Source organism: Heterodontus francisci, chromosome 27 (assembly GCF_036365525.1).
Source record: "Heterodontus francisci isolate sHetFra1 chromosome 27, sHetFra1.hap1, whole genome shotgun sequence".
NCBI lineage: Eukaryota > Metazoa > Chordata > Chondrichthyes > Heterodontiformes > Heterodontidae > Heterodontus > Heterodontus francisci.
In genome coordinates this window covers 8,599,247-8,616,774 of record NC_090397.1, presented here as the reverse complement: position 1 = coordinate 8,616,774, position 17,528 = coordinate 8,599,247, and the positions used below count along the sequence as shown (strand labels likewise).

Sequence of the window (17,528 nt, the reverse complement as noted above, 5' to 3'; positions counted from 1 at the left end):
CATCGATTGCCTAGACCAGCTAACAAATTGTTTATTGCTTTTGTTCTTTGGGTAAACAATTTCAATGCCAAACTCATGAACATTTTAGTTACCTTTTGCCTAAGTGTAAGCAGCTTGCCGTTTTAATATGGAGCCAAAAGGAGCACACTTTAAAACTTAACTTTTTGGTGGTGGCCTGCAGAACCCCCTTTAATGACTGCTGGTTAGGCCACACGTAGACCTGGTTTTCCTGAATGTCTTTTTTTTTGCCTATATTATGGCAGATGGCGCACATCTAGCTCGTAATGTTCGCTGTACACTCCCTGCCATATTGGAGGCGTGCTGCTTATTTTGCACTTAGAAATTCAATAACACCATGCCAATTTTTCAAGACCTGATGTCAAACATCATTAAAGCTCCAGTAGACAGATATATATATTATTCTACTATGCTGATTTAAAAATATATATATGTAACAAACTTATTAACATCTAGCATCTTAAGAAACTGGTTTTTGGTGACAGTGGAAGGCTTACCAATGTTAGCGAGTGCATCTGTGAGGATAGAGATGCTGCATTTAACATAATCGGATAGTAATAATACAACCAGTGTTATAAAAACCATATTAAACTTGGGCAACTTATTCTTGCAGTGTTACGTGGCTGATAGGTGTGGTGGCTGGCTCATTCCATGATTCCAAGGCTACTTTTGAGCCAGCCAGTGGAAAATGGAGACAGACCTGGATTCCAAATGTTCCCTCGCTGAGGTACCATTGCTTTTTACATGCATATAGTGTTAACAGGGAAAAGTGCAAAACAAAAACTTTTAGACATATATCTTTCAGATTTCTATTTTTCTGGAATTATTGACGTTGAGACACAAAGTTCGAATTAAAATGATGACAAAATCATTTTATTCCATACACTGATCTAAAGGCATTCACCTTGTTATTAAAATAGGAATACAGGCACTTCTTCCAGTCTTCTGTGGTTACGCTGCTATAGGCAAATATCTGAGTATAGGCCTTTAGGAACCCCATGAAGATATCTAGTAATAAGCGATAGAAAAATACAGATTTCTTCAGTTTAATAAATCTAAGAATTCAAATCAAAATGTTCATTTATAAAGCTGAATATCAATTCCTAATATGTAACATTTACCTGGTCCTCCAAGCAACTCCTCCAAATGATAAAGTAAAGCAAATCCCTTTTCATATGGAACTGATGAAAATGCATCATCAGGGTCAGTGTCACAGAGCCTGGGGACCAGACTGGTCAGAGGATTAGTAGGACCAAATGTTTCAATCTAACAAAGTATGAATTCCAATTAGCTATCAATTTCTGACAAGATACCACCTATTAAAGAGATTACATGGACCCAATAACAGTTTAAAGTTTACATTTCATTCTTATGTACAGATAATCAATCTAAAATTGGTACAAAAGCAACATACTGAGGATGCTGGAGACCTGAAATAAAACAGAAAATGCTGGAAATAGTCAACAGATCAAGCAGCATCTGCGGAGGGAAACAAAATTAAAATTAGTTTTTTTTAAAAACCAACTCAGAAGTCAGGGGTCAAGGTCTTCTTCACTGAAGTTCTGTCCAAACGCCACTCAAAACAATGGTTTCCGTCCATCATTTCCGTTAGGTACAGCAGACATCGTCCCACGATACATCTATTTCAGGCTTCCGGCCAAAAGATTTGCCTTGTATTCAAGACAACAGGATGGTTTTAATTAACAGATGGAGTCGATGAGCCAAACCTATGTCCTTCTATGTACTGTGAATGGAATAGCTTGCCCACAGTTAACAATTAACTCCTAATTGCAGCAATGCTGGAGACCACATGGGATACCAATTAAACTCTCCTGTTATTTCTGAATGCCTGGGAATTAGAAACCAGCGGACTAAAACTAAGTTTATTTTTTAATAATTAGTGCTGATCAGTATATAGGTTGATTGCATAGAAGCCACATAGAGTAATTTACTTAAAAATTAGTCTATATTGGGCTAAGAAACACATTGTTGGATGTATTTCTTATAGCTTCATTAGTGGCAGAATTTCTGGATGGAATAGTCTTTTGTAGATCTACATGACCTATCACTGAAGTTTGCATCACTCATATTCAATGTGTCATCAGAGTTCAGATCTCTACCAGAACTAAAGACCAATAATTTCCTGGTATTTAATCAGTGAAAGGCAGAATTATCCATACCTAATTAAAGACACAATGTTGCAAACTGGTGCATATAATGTTGAACAGTGCTCACATATAGTCTGATTTCTGAGGGCCTGTTAATTTCGTTGCCATGTACAAATTCATTCGCAAGTGAAAGAGAGTCTCCATATTCTTGACTAATTTCTAGATCAATCATCTGGCTGACTCTTGAAGACCAGGCATTCCCAACCTTCATTGTGACCTTAGGAAGATATCTTTTTTAACTCTAGCTTTTCAGAAAACTACAAGATAGAATTTCTCATTGGATCTGACCTTTGTATATGTGTGTACTTGAGACCTTGCCAAAAATGATCTTCCTTGTCTTTTATTTTTAAAGCAAGAAAAATTACCAGTGTATTCAACTGGGAAGAGAAGATAAATATCAAGATTTAAATGTTTTTTTAAAAATCCAATCTTAAAAATAGCCAAGGACAAGTTACATGCTTCAATATATGGGAGTTACAAATGCATAATTTAGGGCACTGGAACCTACTTAATTAAAGGATCAGTGACTTGCTTTTAAAAAAAAATGCAGAAACAATTGTGTCCATTAGACGTTTTCAGTTATACTGTACATATAATTACAAACTTGTACACAGTTTAGAAAGTGGAAATTAAACAATCCTCCCAACTCAAGGAAAGGAATAAAAAGACTTCACTTCTGTTTAAAACTAGGTTTAGTCCAAGAATTCCCCATAAAACTTGTGATAAAAGTCCATCAACTTTAAATAAGGCAACACTGGAAGAAAGATGCTACATGAACAAACTAAAGACAGACAAGTTTTAATAGTTACCACATACACACATACATCCTTGTAACCTCCTTTGGTAACAAGTATTCATTCGTCTCTTGTGCATCCCCCAAAATTGTCATCAGCTCTCTAGGCCCCAAGGAATTCCCTCCCTAAATGTCTCCACCCCTCTCTCCTTCTTTAAGATGCTTCTTAAAACCGAACTCTAACAAAGTTTTTGGCCACCTATCCTAATGTGTTTTTTTTTTGGCTCCGGGTCAATTTTTGTCTGATTACATTCTTGTGAAGCACCTTGGGACACTGTACTACATTAAAAGTGCTATATAAATGCAAGTTGTTTTTGTGGTCAGTGCCACTGCTGTTCATGTCATCAGGAATGTGTGATATTACTCTCATCAGCCATTTCCAATGTCAGGCCAATTCCTTGTCCAGTCTCCCTGCCACTCAGCCTCAGCCCTGGCTCACACTTCTGTTTAGATTTAGATTTAGAGATACTGAAACAGGCCCTTCGGCCCACCGAGTCTGTGCCGACCATTAACCACCCATTTATACTAATCCTACACTAATCCCATATTCCTACCACATCCTCACCTGTCCCTCTATTCCCCTACCACATCAAATCAGTGAAGTAGGAAAAAGACTATAATCACAGGCACAAAGGAGAGCTCAAAATAGTCGTCATAGACTTGCAGAAAGAGGGAGCTAACTGAGGTGCTATGGTCAGCCTTCATCTCACACATCAACTTACCATTAATTGTGGGAAACATTATTCCAATTTCTCTCCAATTACCTGTAGAGGGGTGCAATATTATACTCAGCATCTAAATGGTCTAATTACATGATTTTTTTTTTTAAAGTACAACACACACTATAATTAGAAAGAGCATTAAGCCATAATGCGTACACAATTCAGCCGTTATTTCATGGGTTACCTTACTATAACAATTAATGAACTCACCGCTTCGACCAGATCCTTCCAGCCTCCTATGGCTGCAAATTGCCTGAATTTCTCATCAAACATGGAACGGCCTATCATGCGCTCCAGGTACACTGTATGGCCCTCATTTAACCTAGTGTCATTAAAAAAAATACATCACTACTTCATTCCAAGTGTGATCAAAAATTGTCCCATTTTTAAGACAATGTATGGGGCCAACAGATTATTTTATGAATGGAAAAGGTATTGCACATGCATGCCTGGCTGCAAGAGCAGACAACCACTCTTCTCAACATAAGGGAGCACACAATTGATGCAGCAAGCTTTCTGTGACATTTGAATATGCTGACATTGTCACTGACAAAAATTATAGCAGAATTAGAAAACCAACTTAAAACTGGCAAAATGATTTTAAATTGCCTGCCACAATAACGTTAAATACAAAAATATATAGAATAAAGCAAGTTTCCTAACTACATCTAAATAATAATTGGCACATAGTCCTCCCCTTCAGAGAAAATATCTTCTCCAAAACAGAAGCAGCTAAGTCAGGTCTTGATAGTGATGACTGCATCTTGTTCTTCTTTCCCCAACTAAGGTGAATGCAAATGGGTACAGATAATGTGGAGCAGTTAAGCTGTTGGGTCAACCAAGAAGCAGCATTCACTACATCTTTGGACAATACATATAACAAGACAATTCCAAATTAAGGAAAGCCATTCAGCCAGAAAGACCTAATTACTATCACTGCAGCATCTAAAATTGTCTTTAATGATTGTGTTTGGGGGGCACTTGTGACTATTATGAGGCAGTCACTGTACAATGGTCAGATACCATAAGAACAGGATTAGGCCATTCAGCTCCCGAGTCTGTTCCACCATTCACTGAGATGATGGCTGATCTGTGGCCTAACTCCATATACCCACCTTTGGTCCATATCCCTTAATATCTTTGGTTAACAAAAATCTAACAATCTCAGATTTAAAATGAACAAATGACTTAGCATCAATTGCAGAATAGAGTTCCAAACTCTGACCACCTTTGTGTGTAAAGCAGTTCCTAATTTCACTCTTGAAAGGCCTGGCTCTAAGTTTTACTTTGGATCCCATAGGTCCCCTAATCCTAGCTTCCCCAACTAGCAGAAGTAGTTTCGCTCTATCCTATCTATTGTCCTAAATATCTTGAAAACTTTAATCAAATCACCCCTTAACCTAAATTCCAGGGAAAACCTAGTTTGTTTATTCTTTCTTCGTAATTTAATCCTTGGAGTCCAAGTATCATTCTGGCAAATCTACATTGGACTCTCTCCAAGAGCAGTTTATCCTTCCTAAAGTGTGGTGCCCAAAAATGCTCACAGCGCTCCAAGTGTAGGCTAGCCAGGACTTTGTACAGCTGAAGCATAACTTCTACCCCCTTTGTATTCTTGCCCTCTAGAAGCATTCCATTAGTCTTTTAAACTATTTTTCTGTACTTTCCATTGCATTTTAATGATGCAATGATGGACCCCCCTCTTCCATGCATCTCTTTGGACCTCCACTGTTTCCAGCTATTCAAAATTTAGGAAGTACTCAGTTCTTTCTTTTTTGGGTCCAAAGTGGATGACCTCACATTCGACACAGTTTTGCCCTTTTGCTTAATCTATTAATACCTCTTTGTAATTTCATGCTTTTATCTACAATTGCTTACAATGCCACCTATCGTTGTACCATTGGCAAATTCGGACATGTGGCTTTCTATCCCATCATCTAGACTGTTAATAAATATAAATAGTTGAAGCACCAACAAAGATCCTCGCAGCCTCTAATCACATCCTTCCATTTAGAATACCTGTCCGTTAGCCCTACTTTGTCTCCTTCCGCTCAGCTAATTTCCTAAACAAGACAATAATTTTGCTTCAGTCCATGAGTTTCAACTTTAACCAACAGTCTCTTATGAGGAACTTTATCAAATGCCTTCTGGAAGTCCATATAAATAAGGTCCCATTGGCACAACCCTGTCCACTACTATAGTCACCTCTTCAAAAAAAAAATTCAATCTGATTCATCAGACAGGATCTACCTTGTACAAATCTATGCTGGGTAGAAATAAGAAATAGCAAGGGAAAGAGGTCCCCAAATAGTAGTTCCGCAGTGGGGCACAGTATAAACCAGGAAATACTGGATGCTTGTAAGAAAGGTACGGCAATAATCATGGGTGATTTTAATATGCATATAGACTGGATTAGTCAAATTGGCAAGGGTAGCCTCGAGGGAGAGTTCATTGAATGTATTACAGATTGTTTTTTGGAGCAATATGTTATGGAACCAACGAGGAAGCAGGCTATTCTAGATTTGGTGTTGTGTAATGAGGTGTGATTAATAAATGATCTCATTGTTAAGGATCCTCTAGGGAAAAGTGATCATAACATGCTAGAATTTCAAATTCAGTTTGAGGGCGAGAAGCTGGAGTCCCACACGAGCGTTCTGGTTAAACAAAGGTAATTACATAGGCATGAGGACAGATTTGGCTCTAGTGGACTGGGCAGGAAGACTACAAGGTAGGACAGTGAACGAACTGTGGCAGATGTTTATGGAGATATTCAATTTATCCCAACTAAAATATATTCCAGAGAGGAAGAAAGATTCTAGGGGGGGAAAAAACATCCATGGCCAAGCAAGGAAGTTAAGGATAACATGAAGACAAAAACGAAGGCATACCATATTGCAAAGGCCAGTGGCAGGCTGGAAGATTGGGAAACTTTTAAAGATGAACAAAGGGTTACTAAAAAAGTAATAAAAAGAGAAAAGTTAAATTATGAAAGAAAACTAGTGCAAAATATAAAAACGGATAGCAAAAGCTCCATCGGAGGATGAGACTGGGGAGTTAATAGAAGGGAACACAGAAATGGCAGACACTAAATCAGTATTTTGCTTCAGTTTTCACAGTGGAGGACATGAGTACCATCCAATAGTATCAGGTAATGCAGAGGTTATAGAAAGGGAGGAACTTAGAACAATCATCACCACTAGGGAAAAGGTACTGAGCAAACTATTGGGATTGAAGGCAGATAAGTCCCCAGGGCCTGATGGCCTACATCCTAGGGTCTTAAAGGAAGTGGCAGTGGAGATAGTGGATCCATTGGTTACAATATTCCAAAATTCCCTGGATACGGGAAAGGTTCCAGTGGATTGGAAAAAAGCTAATGTAACGCCCTTATTCAAAAAGGGAGAGAGGCAGAAAGTAGGAAACTATAGACCAGTTAGCTTAACATCTGTCGTTGGGAAATTGTTAGAATCCATTATTAAGGAAGTAATAACAGGACACTTAGAAAGTCAAAACGCAATCCATCGGAGTCAGCATGGTTTTATGAAGGGTAAATCGTGTTTGACTAATTTGCTAGAGTTCTTCGAAGCTGTAATAAGCAAAGTGGATAATGGGGATCCTGTAGATGTAGTTTATCTGGACTTCCAGAAGGCATTTGATAAGATGCCGCACAAAAGGTTAATACACAAGGTAAGTTCACATGGAGTTAGGGGCAATTTATTACTTGGATACAGGATTGACTAACCAACAGAAAACGGAGAGTCAGGATAAATGGGTCTTTTTCTGGTTGGCAAGATGTAACTAGTGGGGTGCCACAGGTTTCGGTCCTCGGGCCCCAACTATTTACAATCTATATAAATGACTTAGATGCAGGGATAGTAGGTTATAGCCAAATTTGCAGATGACACTAAAATAGGTGGGACAGTAAGTTGCAATAAAGAAATAAGAAATCTACAAATGGATATGGTTAAATTAGATAAATGGGCCAAAATCTGGCAGATGGATTTTAACGTGGATAAGTGTGAAGTTATCCATTTTGGTCGGAAGAATAGAAAGGCAAATTATCTAAATGGGGAGAAACTTCAGAGTGCTTCGGTGCAGAGGGATCTGGGTGTCCTTGTGCATGAATCGCAGAAAACTAGTTTGCAGGTACAGCAGGATTTGCAAGGAAGGCAAATGGATTTTGGCATTTATTGCTAAAGGAATAGAGTGTAAAAGTAGGGAAGTGTTGCTGCAACTGTACAAGGCATTGGTGAGACCGCACCTGGAGTATTGCGTACAGTTTTGGTCCCCTTACTTGAGAAAGGATGTAGTTGCATTGGAGGCAGTTCAGAGGAGGTTCACCAGATTGATTCCAGAGATGGGGGGCTTGTCTTATGAAGAGAGATTGAGCAGTTTAGGCCTTTACTCCAATTGAGATATACAAGATGATTAAGGGGATTGACAAAGTAGACATAGAGAGGATGTTTCCTCTTGTGGGGCAATCTAGAACCAGAGGTCATAGTTTTAGGATATGGAGTAGCAGATTTAAAACAGAGATGAGGAGAAATTACTTCTCTCAAAGGGTCGTGAATCTGTGGAATTCACTACCCCAGAGTGCAGTGGATGCCAGGACATTGGGTAAATTTGAGGCGGCAGATTTTTAATTAGAAATGGGTTGAAGGGTCATGGAGAACGGGCAGGAAAGTGGAGTTGAGGCCAAGATGAGATCAGCCATGATCATATTGAATGGCGGAGCAGGCTCGAGGGGCTGAATTGCCTACTCCTGCGCCTAGTTCTTATGTTCTTATGCTGGCTCTCTCTGATAAGCTAAAAATTTTGAAGGTGTTCAGTCATTCTACCCTCATAGAGTCTAGTAACTACCCAACAACAGATATTAGGCTAACTGGTTTGTACTTCTCTGGTTTCCCCCTCTCACCTTTCCTTAATAGCAGAGTGATATACGTAATTTTCCAATCTATAGGGACGGTTCCTGAATCAAGAGAACGTTTGAAGATTATAGTTAGGGCATCTACAATGTTCTCACCTACTTCCTAAAACACTGCGATGGAAAACCAATTATCCTGGGATTTGTCACTCTTCATTACAGTATTTTGTTTACATGAATTTTGGTGAATCCCTGTCCCTGATTCAATATTAGTTTCCTTGGGATTGCCAGCATGCTTCTTCTCTACTTCCTCTACTGTAAATACTGAAAAAGTAATTATTCAACATTTCTGCTATTTCCTTATTTCCATCTGCAATATCACATCAGTTTTCAAGGGGCCCACATTTTACCTGACCACTCTCTTTTTCCTAAATGTAAAAATTTACTGTATTGATTTTGATATCCCTTAGAAGTGTTTTCATACTCCCTTTATGTAGCTCTTACTATCTGTTGTGTCACTTTTTGTTGTTCTTTGCACCTCCCTCAGTTTCAAGGCCCTGTGCTAGTTTTTGCATTTTTGTATGCTTTTTCTTTTAGTTTTATGTTATCCCTTACATATTTAGTCAGACATGGCTTTTTTTTGGCAAGTAGACCTCTTGACCCTTACGGATATAAACTAGTTCTGTTATCACATTAAGCTCTTTTTAAACATCTTCTGTTGTTTCACCCCTTAACAGATTTGCTCAGCTTGCTATCTCATTGCACTGAAGTCAGCCTTACTTAAATCTAGCCTCTCAGTAGCTGTTTCGTGTTTCTGCAGAACCTTTTTCTCTATCTCACCTGGATTTCCCTTACTCTGTATGCTATTGGTCACACTAACCCCATTCTGATCCTGCACCTCTCCATGAGGTGTGGCCGAGGTCTGGACTAAGCTGTCCAGATATTCCTCCCCTCTCGTGTCAGTGTCTCCAACTCAATGATTCTGAGCTGGAGAGTTATGCAACAGATATCTACTGCATACACATTCGTACAGGCCAGTCTCTCTGTCCACAAACTCCCACTTACTGCAGTCCAGACACACAACCTGCTCTGCCATATTTTAGTCTACATTATTTATATCTACCTTTTAGTTTTATGTTAAATTTTTTTAAATGCATTAATTTGCACTAAACACAAACACTGGATAAAATTTTAAATACTTATTGTCTCACGCTTACGTGAGCCACTCCAAATATTGGAGGCAAAAAGCAACACCTCTTACTCTCACTGCACGGAATTCCCAAACTCACCAAATTCCGAACTTTACACTGTTTATGATGCACTCAATTGATTCAATTTCAATTCATCCAGTAGTTCGAAAAAGTCTAAAGCGTAGCCCATATTCAAATGGAGTACAAAACAGTTTCAGATCTGCAAGTCTTGCATCTATTCCATGTACAAAATTGAATCAAATCAGGAGTAAACTTGAGCATTATTTGTACTTTATCACTTAAGTTATCACTTAACAGCAGTGAACACTGCCTTAAAAGGGAAAATCCTGCCTAATTAACTTTTGACTTCTTTGAGGAAGTAAAAAGCAATTAGGCTGTTTGAAGGCCTGTAATGTGAGGTATCTAGACTTACAAAGGATTCTGACAAAGTTCCACACAAAAGGTCATTAGGTAAACTCAAAGAGTTAGATGTTCAGGAGTGAAGAAAGCAGGCAAATGGACGTACATATGAACAGAACTAGGCTATTCAGCCCCACAAGGATGTTTTGCCAGATATATCAAGGCTGATCTGAACCTCAACTTCATTTATCCATATCCCTTGTAACAGTAACAAAAATCTATCGATCTTGTTCTTGAAAATTTAAATTCACATCGCACCCCACTGCACGCATCCAAAGCCTTCTGTCTTAGAGTGGTCCAGTACTCCACTATGTTTTGTGTAGAAAAACTGTTTCCTGATTTCTAGCTAAAACGCTAGCCTCAATTTCAAGATTGTGTTCTCTTGTTCTGGATTCCCTGACCAGAGGAAATTGTACATACCCAATAAAATCCCTTCAACACATCTATTAGATCACCCCTTAACCTTCTAAACACAAGGGAATACAAAGCAAATTTATGTAACCTGTCCTGATTTTTAAACCCTTTTAATTCAGTATCATTCTAGTGATTCTGTGCAAACCCTCTCCAAGGCCAATATAACTTTTCTAAGGTTCAGTATCCAAAACTGAACGCTGTACTCCAGATGGTGTCTGACCAAAACTCTCTATAACTGAAGCATCACTTCCTTGCTTTTGAATTTCAGTCACCTTGAGATAAAGGCCAACAATGCATTAGCCTTTTTGATTACTTTGTGTACTTGTGCAATAGCTTTTAGTGATTTGTGTACATGGACCCCTAAATCTCTTTGCTCCGCCACAGCTCCTAGTCTCTTTCCCATTAAGGAAACTTGATGTAGTATCTTTCACAAACTCAGGACTTAACAGTCAACGAAGAACTTTTGAAGTGCAGTTACTGTTGTAATGTAGACAATGTGAGAGCCAATTAGTACACAGCAAGGCCCCACAAATAACCAGATTACCTGTTTTGGTGATGCTGGTTGAAGAATAAGTATTGGCCAGGACACTGGGAGAACTCCATTGTTCTTTGAAAAGTGTCATGGGATCTTTTACATCCAGCTAAGACAGCAGACTCAGCTGAATATTGATTCAAAAGGCAGTACCTAGGACAATGTGATCCTCCATCAGTACTGCACTGAGACATCTGCTTAGACTAAGTGCTCAAGTTGATGGAGTGCTACTACTGAGTCCCAGATGACATGTCACTACTGAGCCAACTAGTAAGCTGCTTGTGATTCAGAAGGCCACCAACTTATATCTGCAAATCTTGTGTTTGCACTAATGCCTTTTACTGTAATTCTGTAGCTTCCTAAAGCTGTGCCTGCGGCCAAGCTCGATACTGAAACCCTGGGAGTAATAAAGAAATTTGCTGAAGTGCAGAAGAGTCAAGGTATGGCCCGGGGTGGGGGTGGGGGGGTGGGGGGGGGGTGAAGGAAACAGAATTATTGAGTAGCTATGCTAATATTGCCCAATATTGGCATCAATGCTGCTTCCAATTTACATCAATGACCAGAGCTCAGAAATTCAATCCAAATATGTCAGATTTGCAGATTATACCAAATTAGGAGAGGCAGTGCAATCTGAGCAGGCAACACACACAAAAAAAAGGAGTTGGATAAAATATGCAAGTTGACAGAAAATTGGCAGATGACATTAATGCAGATATGAAGTACAATAGAATAGGAGTGAAAAGTAAGGACTTCATGAATGGTGTTGAAATAACTTGGGATGAAGCCTGAAGAGACCCAGGAGTCTGAGCAGATTTTACATTCAACATGTTCTGCCAAAGCAGAGCAGCAATCAAAAAAGCGACAACTTCCTCTGGTTTGTAGTCTACTGTTTTGGCTGTGTGCTTCAAAATGCTATTGGTTTTGTTGAATGCTGCTCTTCATTGGTTGGGCATGCTGAGTATGGAGTCTACAAAGCCTCCTAGGTCTTATCAACTTCAACAACAACTTGCATTCATATACTGCCTCTAACATAGCAAAACATCCCAAGATGCTCCACAGGAGTATTATCAAACAAATATGGCACCAAGCCACAGAAGAGAATATCAGGACCAATAGATCAGAGAATGGTTTTAAGGAGTGTCTTAAATGAGAAAAGACAGGAAGAGAGACAGAGGGGTTTAGGGAGGGAATTCCAGAGCTTAGAGTCAAGGCAACTGAAAGCACAATGTCAATGGTGCAGCAATTAAAATTGGGGATGTGGAAAAGGCCAGAATTGGAGTGCAGAGATCTTGGAGCTGTTTAGTGCTGTAGAAGTTACAAAGAGAGGGAAAGATGAAGCCACAGAGAGATTTAAAAACAAGGATGATATTTATAATCGAGGCATTGCCAGACTGGGAGCAGGTCAGCATGCACTGGGAATGATGGGTGAATGGGACCTTGTGTAATTTCAGATACGGGCAGCAGAGTTTTGGATAAGCTCAAGTTTATGTAGGGTGGTAGGGTGGAGGATAGGAAGCCAGCCAGGACAGCATTGGAATAATCACGTTCAGAGAAAACAAAGGCATGGATGAGGGTCTCATCAGCAGGTGAGCTGAAGGGAGCCAGAGTGAGACACTGTGACAGAGGTGGAAGTAGCTGTCTTGATGATGGAGCTGATGTGTGATTGGAAGCTCATCTTGGGGTCAAATATGACACACCAAGGTTAAAATAGCAAGTTGGTTCACCCTCAGACAGTTGCCAGGGGAGTGGGATGCAGTCTACTGCTAAGGAACAGATTCTGCAGCAGGGACCAAAGGCAATTGGCTTTGGTCTTCCCAATATTTAGCTGGGGGAAATTTCTGCTCATTCAGTACTGGATGTCAGACAAGCAGTGTGACAAATCAGACAGTGAAGTGGTCAAGAGAGTTGATGGTGACTTGCAGCAGAGAATTGCGGCGTTAATGCGGAACCTCACATTTTAATTTCAGGTGATGTCGCCGAGTGCTGGAATGTAAATGAGAAATAGAAGGGGCCGAGTTTTGATCCTTGGGGGACTTGAGGGAATGGTATAGGAGTGGAAAGAGAAACCTTTTTATTTATTCATTCATGGGATGTGGGCGTCGCTGGCTAGGCCAGCATTTATTGCCCATCCCTAATTGCCCTTGAGAAGGTGGTGGTGAGCTGCCTTCTTGAACCGCTACAGTCCATGTAGGGTAGGTACACCCACAGTGCTGTTAGGAAGCGAGTTCCAGGATTTTGACCCAGCAACAGAAGGAGCGGCAATATAGTTCCCAAGTCAGGTTGGTGTGTGGCTTGGAGTGGTGTTGTCATGCATTTGCTGCCCTTGACCTGCTAGGTGGTAAAGGTTGCGAGTTTGGAAGGTGCTGTCTAAGGGGCCTTGGTGCGTTGCTGCAGTGCATCCTGTAGATGGTACATACTGCTGCCACTGTGCGTCGGTGGTGGTGGAAGTTAATGTTTATGGATCTTATTCCCTGGTTACCACTGGATATTCAAGAATGGAATCAGGCGAATACAGTCCCACCCTACTGGGCGATGGAGCAGAGGCACTGGAGGAGGATGGCATGATCACGCATGCACAGAGACACACAAGCAAAGAAACAGATAGAGGGGGGATAAAGGAAGGTGGCTTTCAATGGGGGGAAAGTTGAATAAACCAGTTGAATTCGGAGAATCAGGTTTTAGATGGATGCAGGACTGAGATGAGTGTAGATTTCTCTCTTGATTGAAGGTCCTGTTGAAGATGATGGGTTACTTCTAGCTCTCACTGCTGTATAATGTAGATGTCGGATTTTTCAGCAGGGCACATACTCCCAGGCTGGACTGGAACATTAGCTGTTAGAATGTTGCTCTATCCTGGATGAATCTCTCTCTCTCTGGTTGTCTCTTTTTTTAAAAAAGGGACAAGCTGTTATCTCTCACCTCCTGTTATGAGACACTGGTTTCTTCCCCATGGTGATCGCACAATGGCTTAGGATGAGGCTACTTCATACCTCTTTTGTTTCAGAAGATGACATTCAATTCTGAAATGTTTTAGGATAGGTGTAGGATGGGTTCCATTGACACCTTCTGGCTTTGAAGATTTGTCCTTTGTTTTTGTCGGACAGTTTAAATACACAAAAGGCCAATCCCTTTATCTTCGGTGGCTATTTTGGACCATTGTTCACTTTTTAAACAAAGTGATTCCTGACAACACAGTGGCCTGCTGACGTCATCCGAGTGTGCCAAGCTGTGCACATACGCAGCTACATCTTGCCAGGACTAAGTGGCGCATGCGCGGATTGACGTCATTGTGCAGCACCAATGTCATCGCGTATCCGCGTCTGGTCCATCTTCGCGCATGGGCACTAAAGTGTCATCGGCTATTTAGCCCCCCTCTCGACTGGAGGAAGCAGATGAATGGGAGACTCTGAAGCTGGAGCTCTCCCCCCTCAGCAACTCGCTCCAGGCCTCGACGTTTCCTCTCTTCAACTGTTTGCTCCAGACCTCGCTGCTTTCCCAACCACCCCACCCCCGCCAACCTTGGCTGATTGTTCGTCGCATCGTGCAACCCTGCTCTCCTGCCGCTCACTCTCTGCTCCCCCCTCCAGCCACTAGCTCTTGGCCGCGCCGTTTCCTTCCTCTCGGCCACTTGCTCCTGCATCACCCCTTGCGGCCCGCCTTGCTTCGTCAGGCAGCGCTTGGTGAATGATCAAATGTGGCAGCGAGTGGCCGAAAGGAGGGAAGCAATGCGGCGTAGAGCTAGCGGCTGGAGTGTGGTGAGTGGGTGGGCTGGGGGAGGAGTGAGCAGCCGACCGGAGAACGGGGTGGCGCCAATGGGAAACAATCGGCCAGGGGACTGGGGGGAGCAGAGAGGTCTGGAGTGAGCGGCTGAGGGGGTGAAGCGGAGGTGGGGGAGAAAGCAAGTTGCCGGGGGGGGTGGGGGGAGCAGCCAGTAGGCCGGGAGCTAGTAGCTGCGTTTGGGTGTTACATTCTGCCCGATTTTCGATCGGGGTGCCAATTCACTATCTTCCAATGGAAATTCAATCATAAAATTCCTTTTGTATTTAATAGGATTACTGGAATATTAAATGGATCTGAGGATTACAGTTAGTATCCTATAACTACATAGCACATTATAGGGCTTCCATACAACTGAATGTAAGGTAGTTTGCTAGAACAATCTAGCCATGAGCATTTCCTGCGATAAATTGAGCAGTGCCATGACAACATACATATCTTACCCAAACCCTTTTGTAATTTCTAAACTCCCTCCTTAGATTGCATTATCCTACTAGTTTGGTGGTATTTACAAGACTGATTAGTTTGCATTCTTTTCTGAATTTAAGCCATTGATACAAATTTTCCCTCTTTGCCAGTCAAGGAAGTAGGAAAGCAGAGTGGATAGCCTGGCCTTGGTTGAAAATACCTAAATTTCATTCCTTTGATTTCAATGAAACAGATATCAGGCAGGTAATCTGCCCTACCAGGTTACAGCACAGGCAGGGAATTTGGTAATTACTTACATAGAAACATACATAGAAAATAGGAGCAGGAGTAGGCCATTCAGCCCTTCGAGCCAGCTCCGCCATTCATTATGATCATGGCTGATCATCCAACTCAGTAGCCTGTTCCCGCTTTCACCCCATATCCTTTGATCCCTTTAGACCCAAGAGCTATATCTAACTTCTTCTGGAAAACATACAATGTTTTGGCCTCAACTGCTTTCTGTGGTAGTGAATTCTACAGGTTCACCACTCTCTGGGTGAAGAAATTTCTCCTCATCTCAGTCCTGAAAGGTTTATCCCATATCCTTAGACTATGACCCCTGGTTCTAGACTCCCCCACCATCGGGAACATCCTTCTTGCATCTACCCTGTCAAGTCCTGTTAGAATTTTCTAGGTTTCTATGAGATCCCCCCTCACTCTTCTGAACTCCAGCGAATACAATCCTAAACCGACTCAATCTCTCCTCATACGTCAGACCCACCATCCCAGGAATCCGTCTGGTAAACCTTCGCTGCACTCCCTCTATAGCAAGAACATCCTTCCACAGATAAGGAGACCAAAACTGCACACAATATTCCAGGTGTGGCCTCACCAAGACCCTGTATAACTGACCCCCATATTGAGTTGGTGAACACTGAAAATTTAAGAAACTGCACAATTTCTGCTGAATGTTTAATTTTCAAGTGATTAATAAGATAAAACAAGAAAAAAGTAGTTAGAGATTCCAGTCATTATTCATGTACATACCAGAAATGCTCCCAGGTTTTGTTGGTGACCAGATTTCCTGTCCAACTGTGGGAAATCTCATGTGCAATTACCTACAAATACAAATGTTTTCCTGTTCAATCACTTTACCCATTTGACATTCAATCATTAATATTTGTGCATTAGAATAAAAGTAGCAGAACTGGAGGGGGTTCTTCATTCATGGCACTTTGAACAGCCTGTAATTAATGGCAGCTGGACAAGAATTACTGCTTTCGTTTTATTTCCTCCCACCCTTCTTTTCTCAAAAAGAGGAAACATCATTAAAGCCTAACCTTAAGAACAAAAATCAATTTCAACATGACTAAATCTCAAAATGGTACACACTGAAGATCAAAAGTAGAGTTCATGGCAACCAGGACAAAAGCAATTAAGGACACAAGAAGTAGGAAAATAGGCCATACGTCCTCTCAAGCCTGCTCAGCCACTCAATTAAGATTACTGAACTTTACATTAACTCCACTGTTACGACCAAGTGAGGCAGGGGTCTAGGGCTCCCCTCACAGCCTTTTCCTGGATAGGCCATAACAGTGCAATTTTTAAAATTTTTAGCTTCCTCTCAGTGAGTCCTTGCTCACTGCTCTCTAATTGTAATGGCAAAGAAATCAACCAGACAGGTTTTATCATTTAAACAAGAAAGGTATAATTTTGACCTTAAAACTCTAACTCAGTTAAAGCTACTAAAAGTACAAGATGCAACTACGCTAGCATGCATACGCGATAAATACACACAAATAGATACAGATGAGGAGAAAGAATTAAAGGGGGGGGGGGGTGAAGATTTAAAGTAGTAGATGGAATTTAGTTACTAGTTTTGGATTGGATGGAAAGTCTTTGATTGAAGTTAAGTCTTGCAGTTCTTCTTGGGGCCCCGTGCACGTTTTCAGACGTGTTTCGCCGATCTTCTGTCTTGAGGCTCGAGTTACTTCCGTGGGTCCCTGGAACTTTGCATGTGTGAGAGAGGTGCTCTCTTCTTGAAGTTCACTTGCAGTCTCTTCCCAAACGGTTCATATGTGGGCTTGGGTTTTTTGTTCTGTGTCAGGCACAATTCAAAAAACTGCCAAGTTGGCCAGTTTAGTCATGTGACTAGCTCCTTGTGTGGTGCAGCCTCACCTGCTGGATTTGTGGATTCCACCATGCTTATCAGACACACTCAGTGGGCT

At 41.1% G+C, this 17,528-nt stretch overlaps 1 protein-coding gene across 1 annotated transcript in view; it reads right to left on the bottom strand.

Moving 5' to 3' along the window:
* Positions 1 to 17,528, bottom strand: part of lta4h (leukotriene A4 hydrolase) — a 75,713-nt gene that overhangs the window by 12,381 nt on the left and 45,804 nt on the right. Inside the window, exons 10-13 of the mRNA XM_068058768.1 lie at positions 16,348 to 16,418; positions 3,912 to 4,023; positions 1,140 to 1,284; positions 923 to 1,026 (exon numbers count right to left, since the gene is read on the bottom strand). Coding sequence (XP_067914869.1) covers positions 923 to 1,026; positions 1,140 to 1,284; positions 3,912 to 4,023; positions 16,348 to 16,418 — 432 coding nt within the window. The remainder of the gene's footprint in view (positions 1 to 922; positions 1,027 to 1,139; positions 1,285 to 3,911; positions 4,024 to 16,347; positions 16,419 to 17,528) is intronic.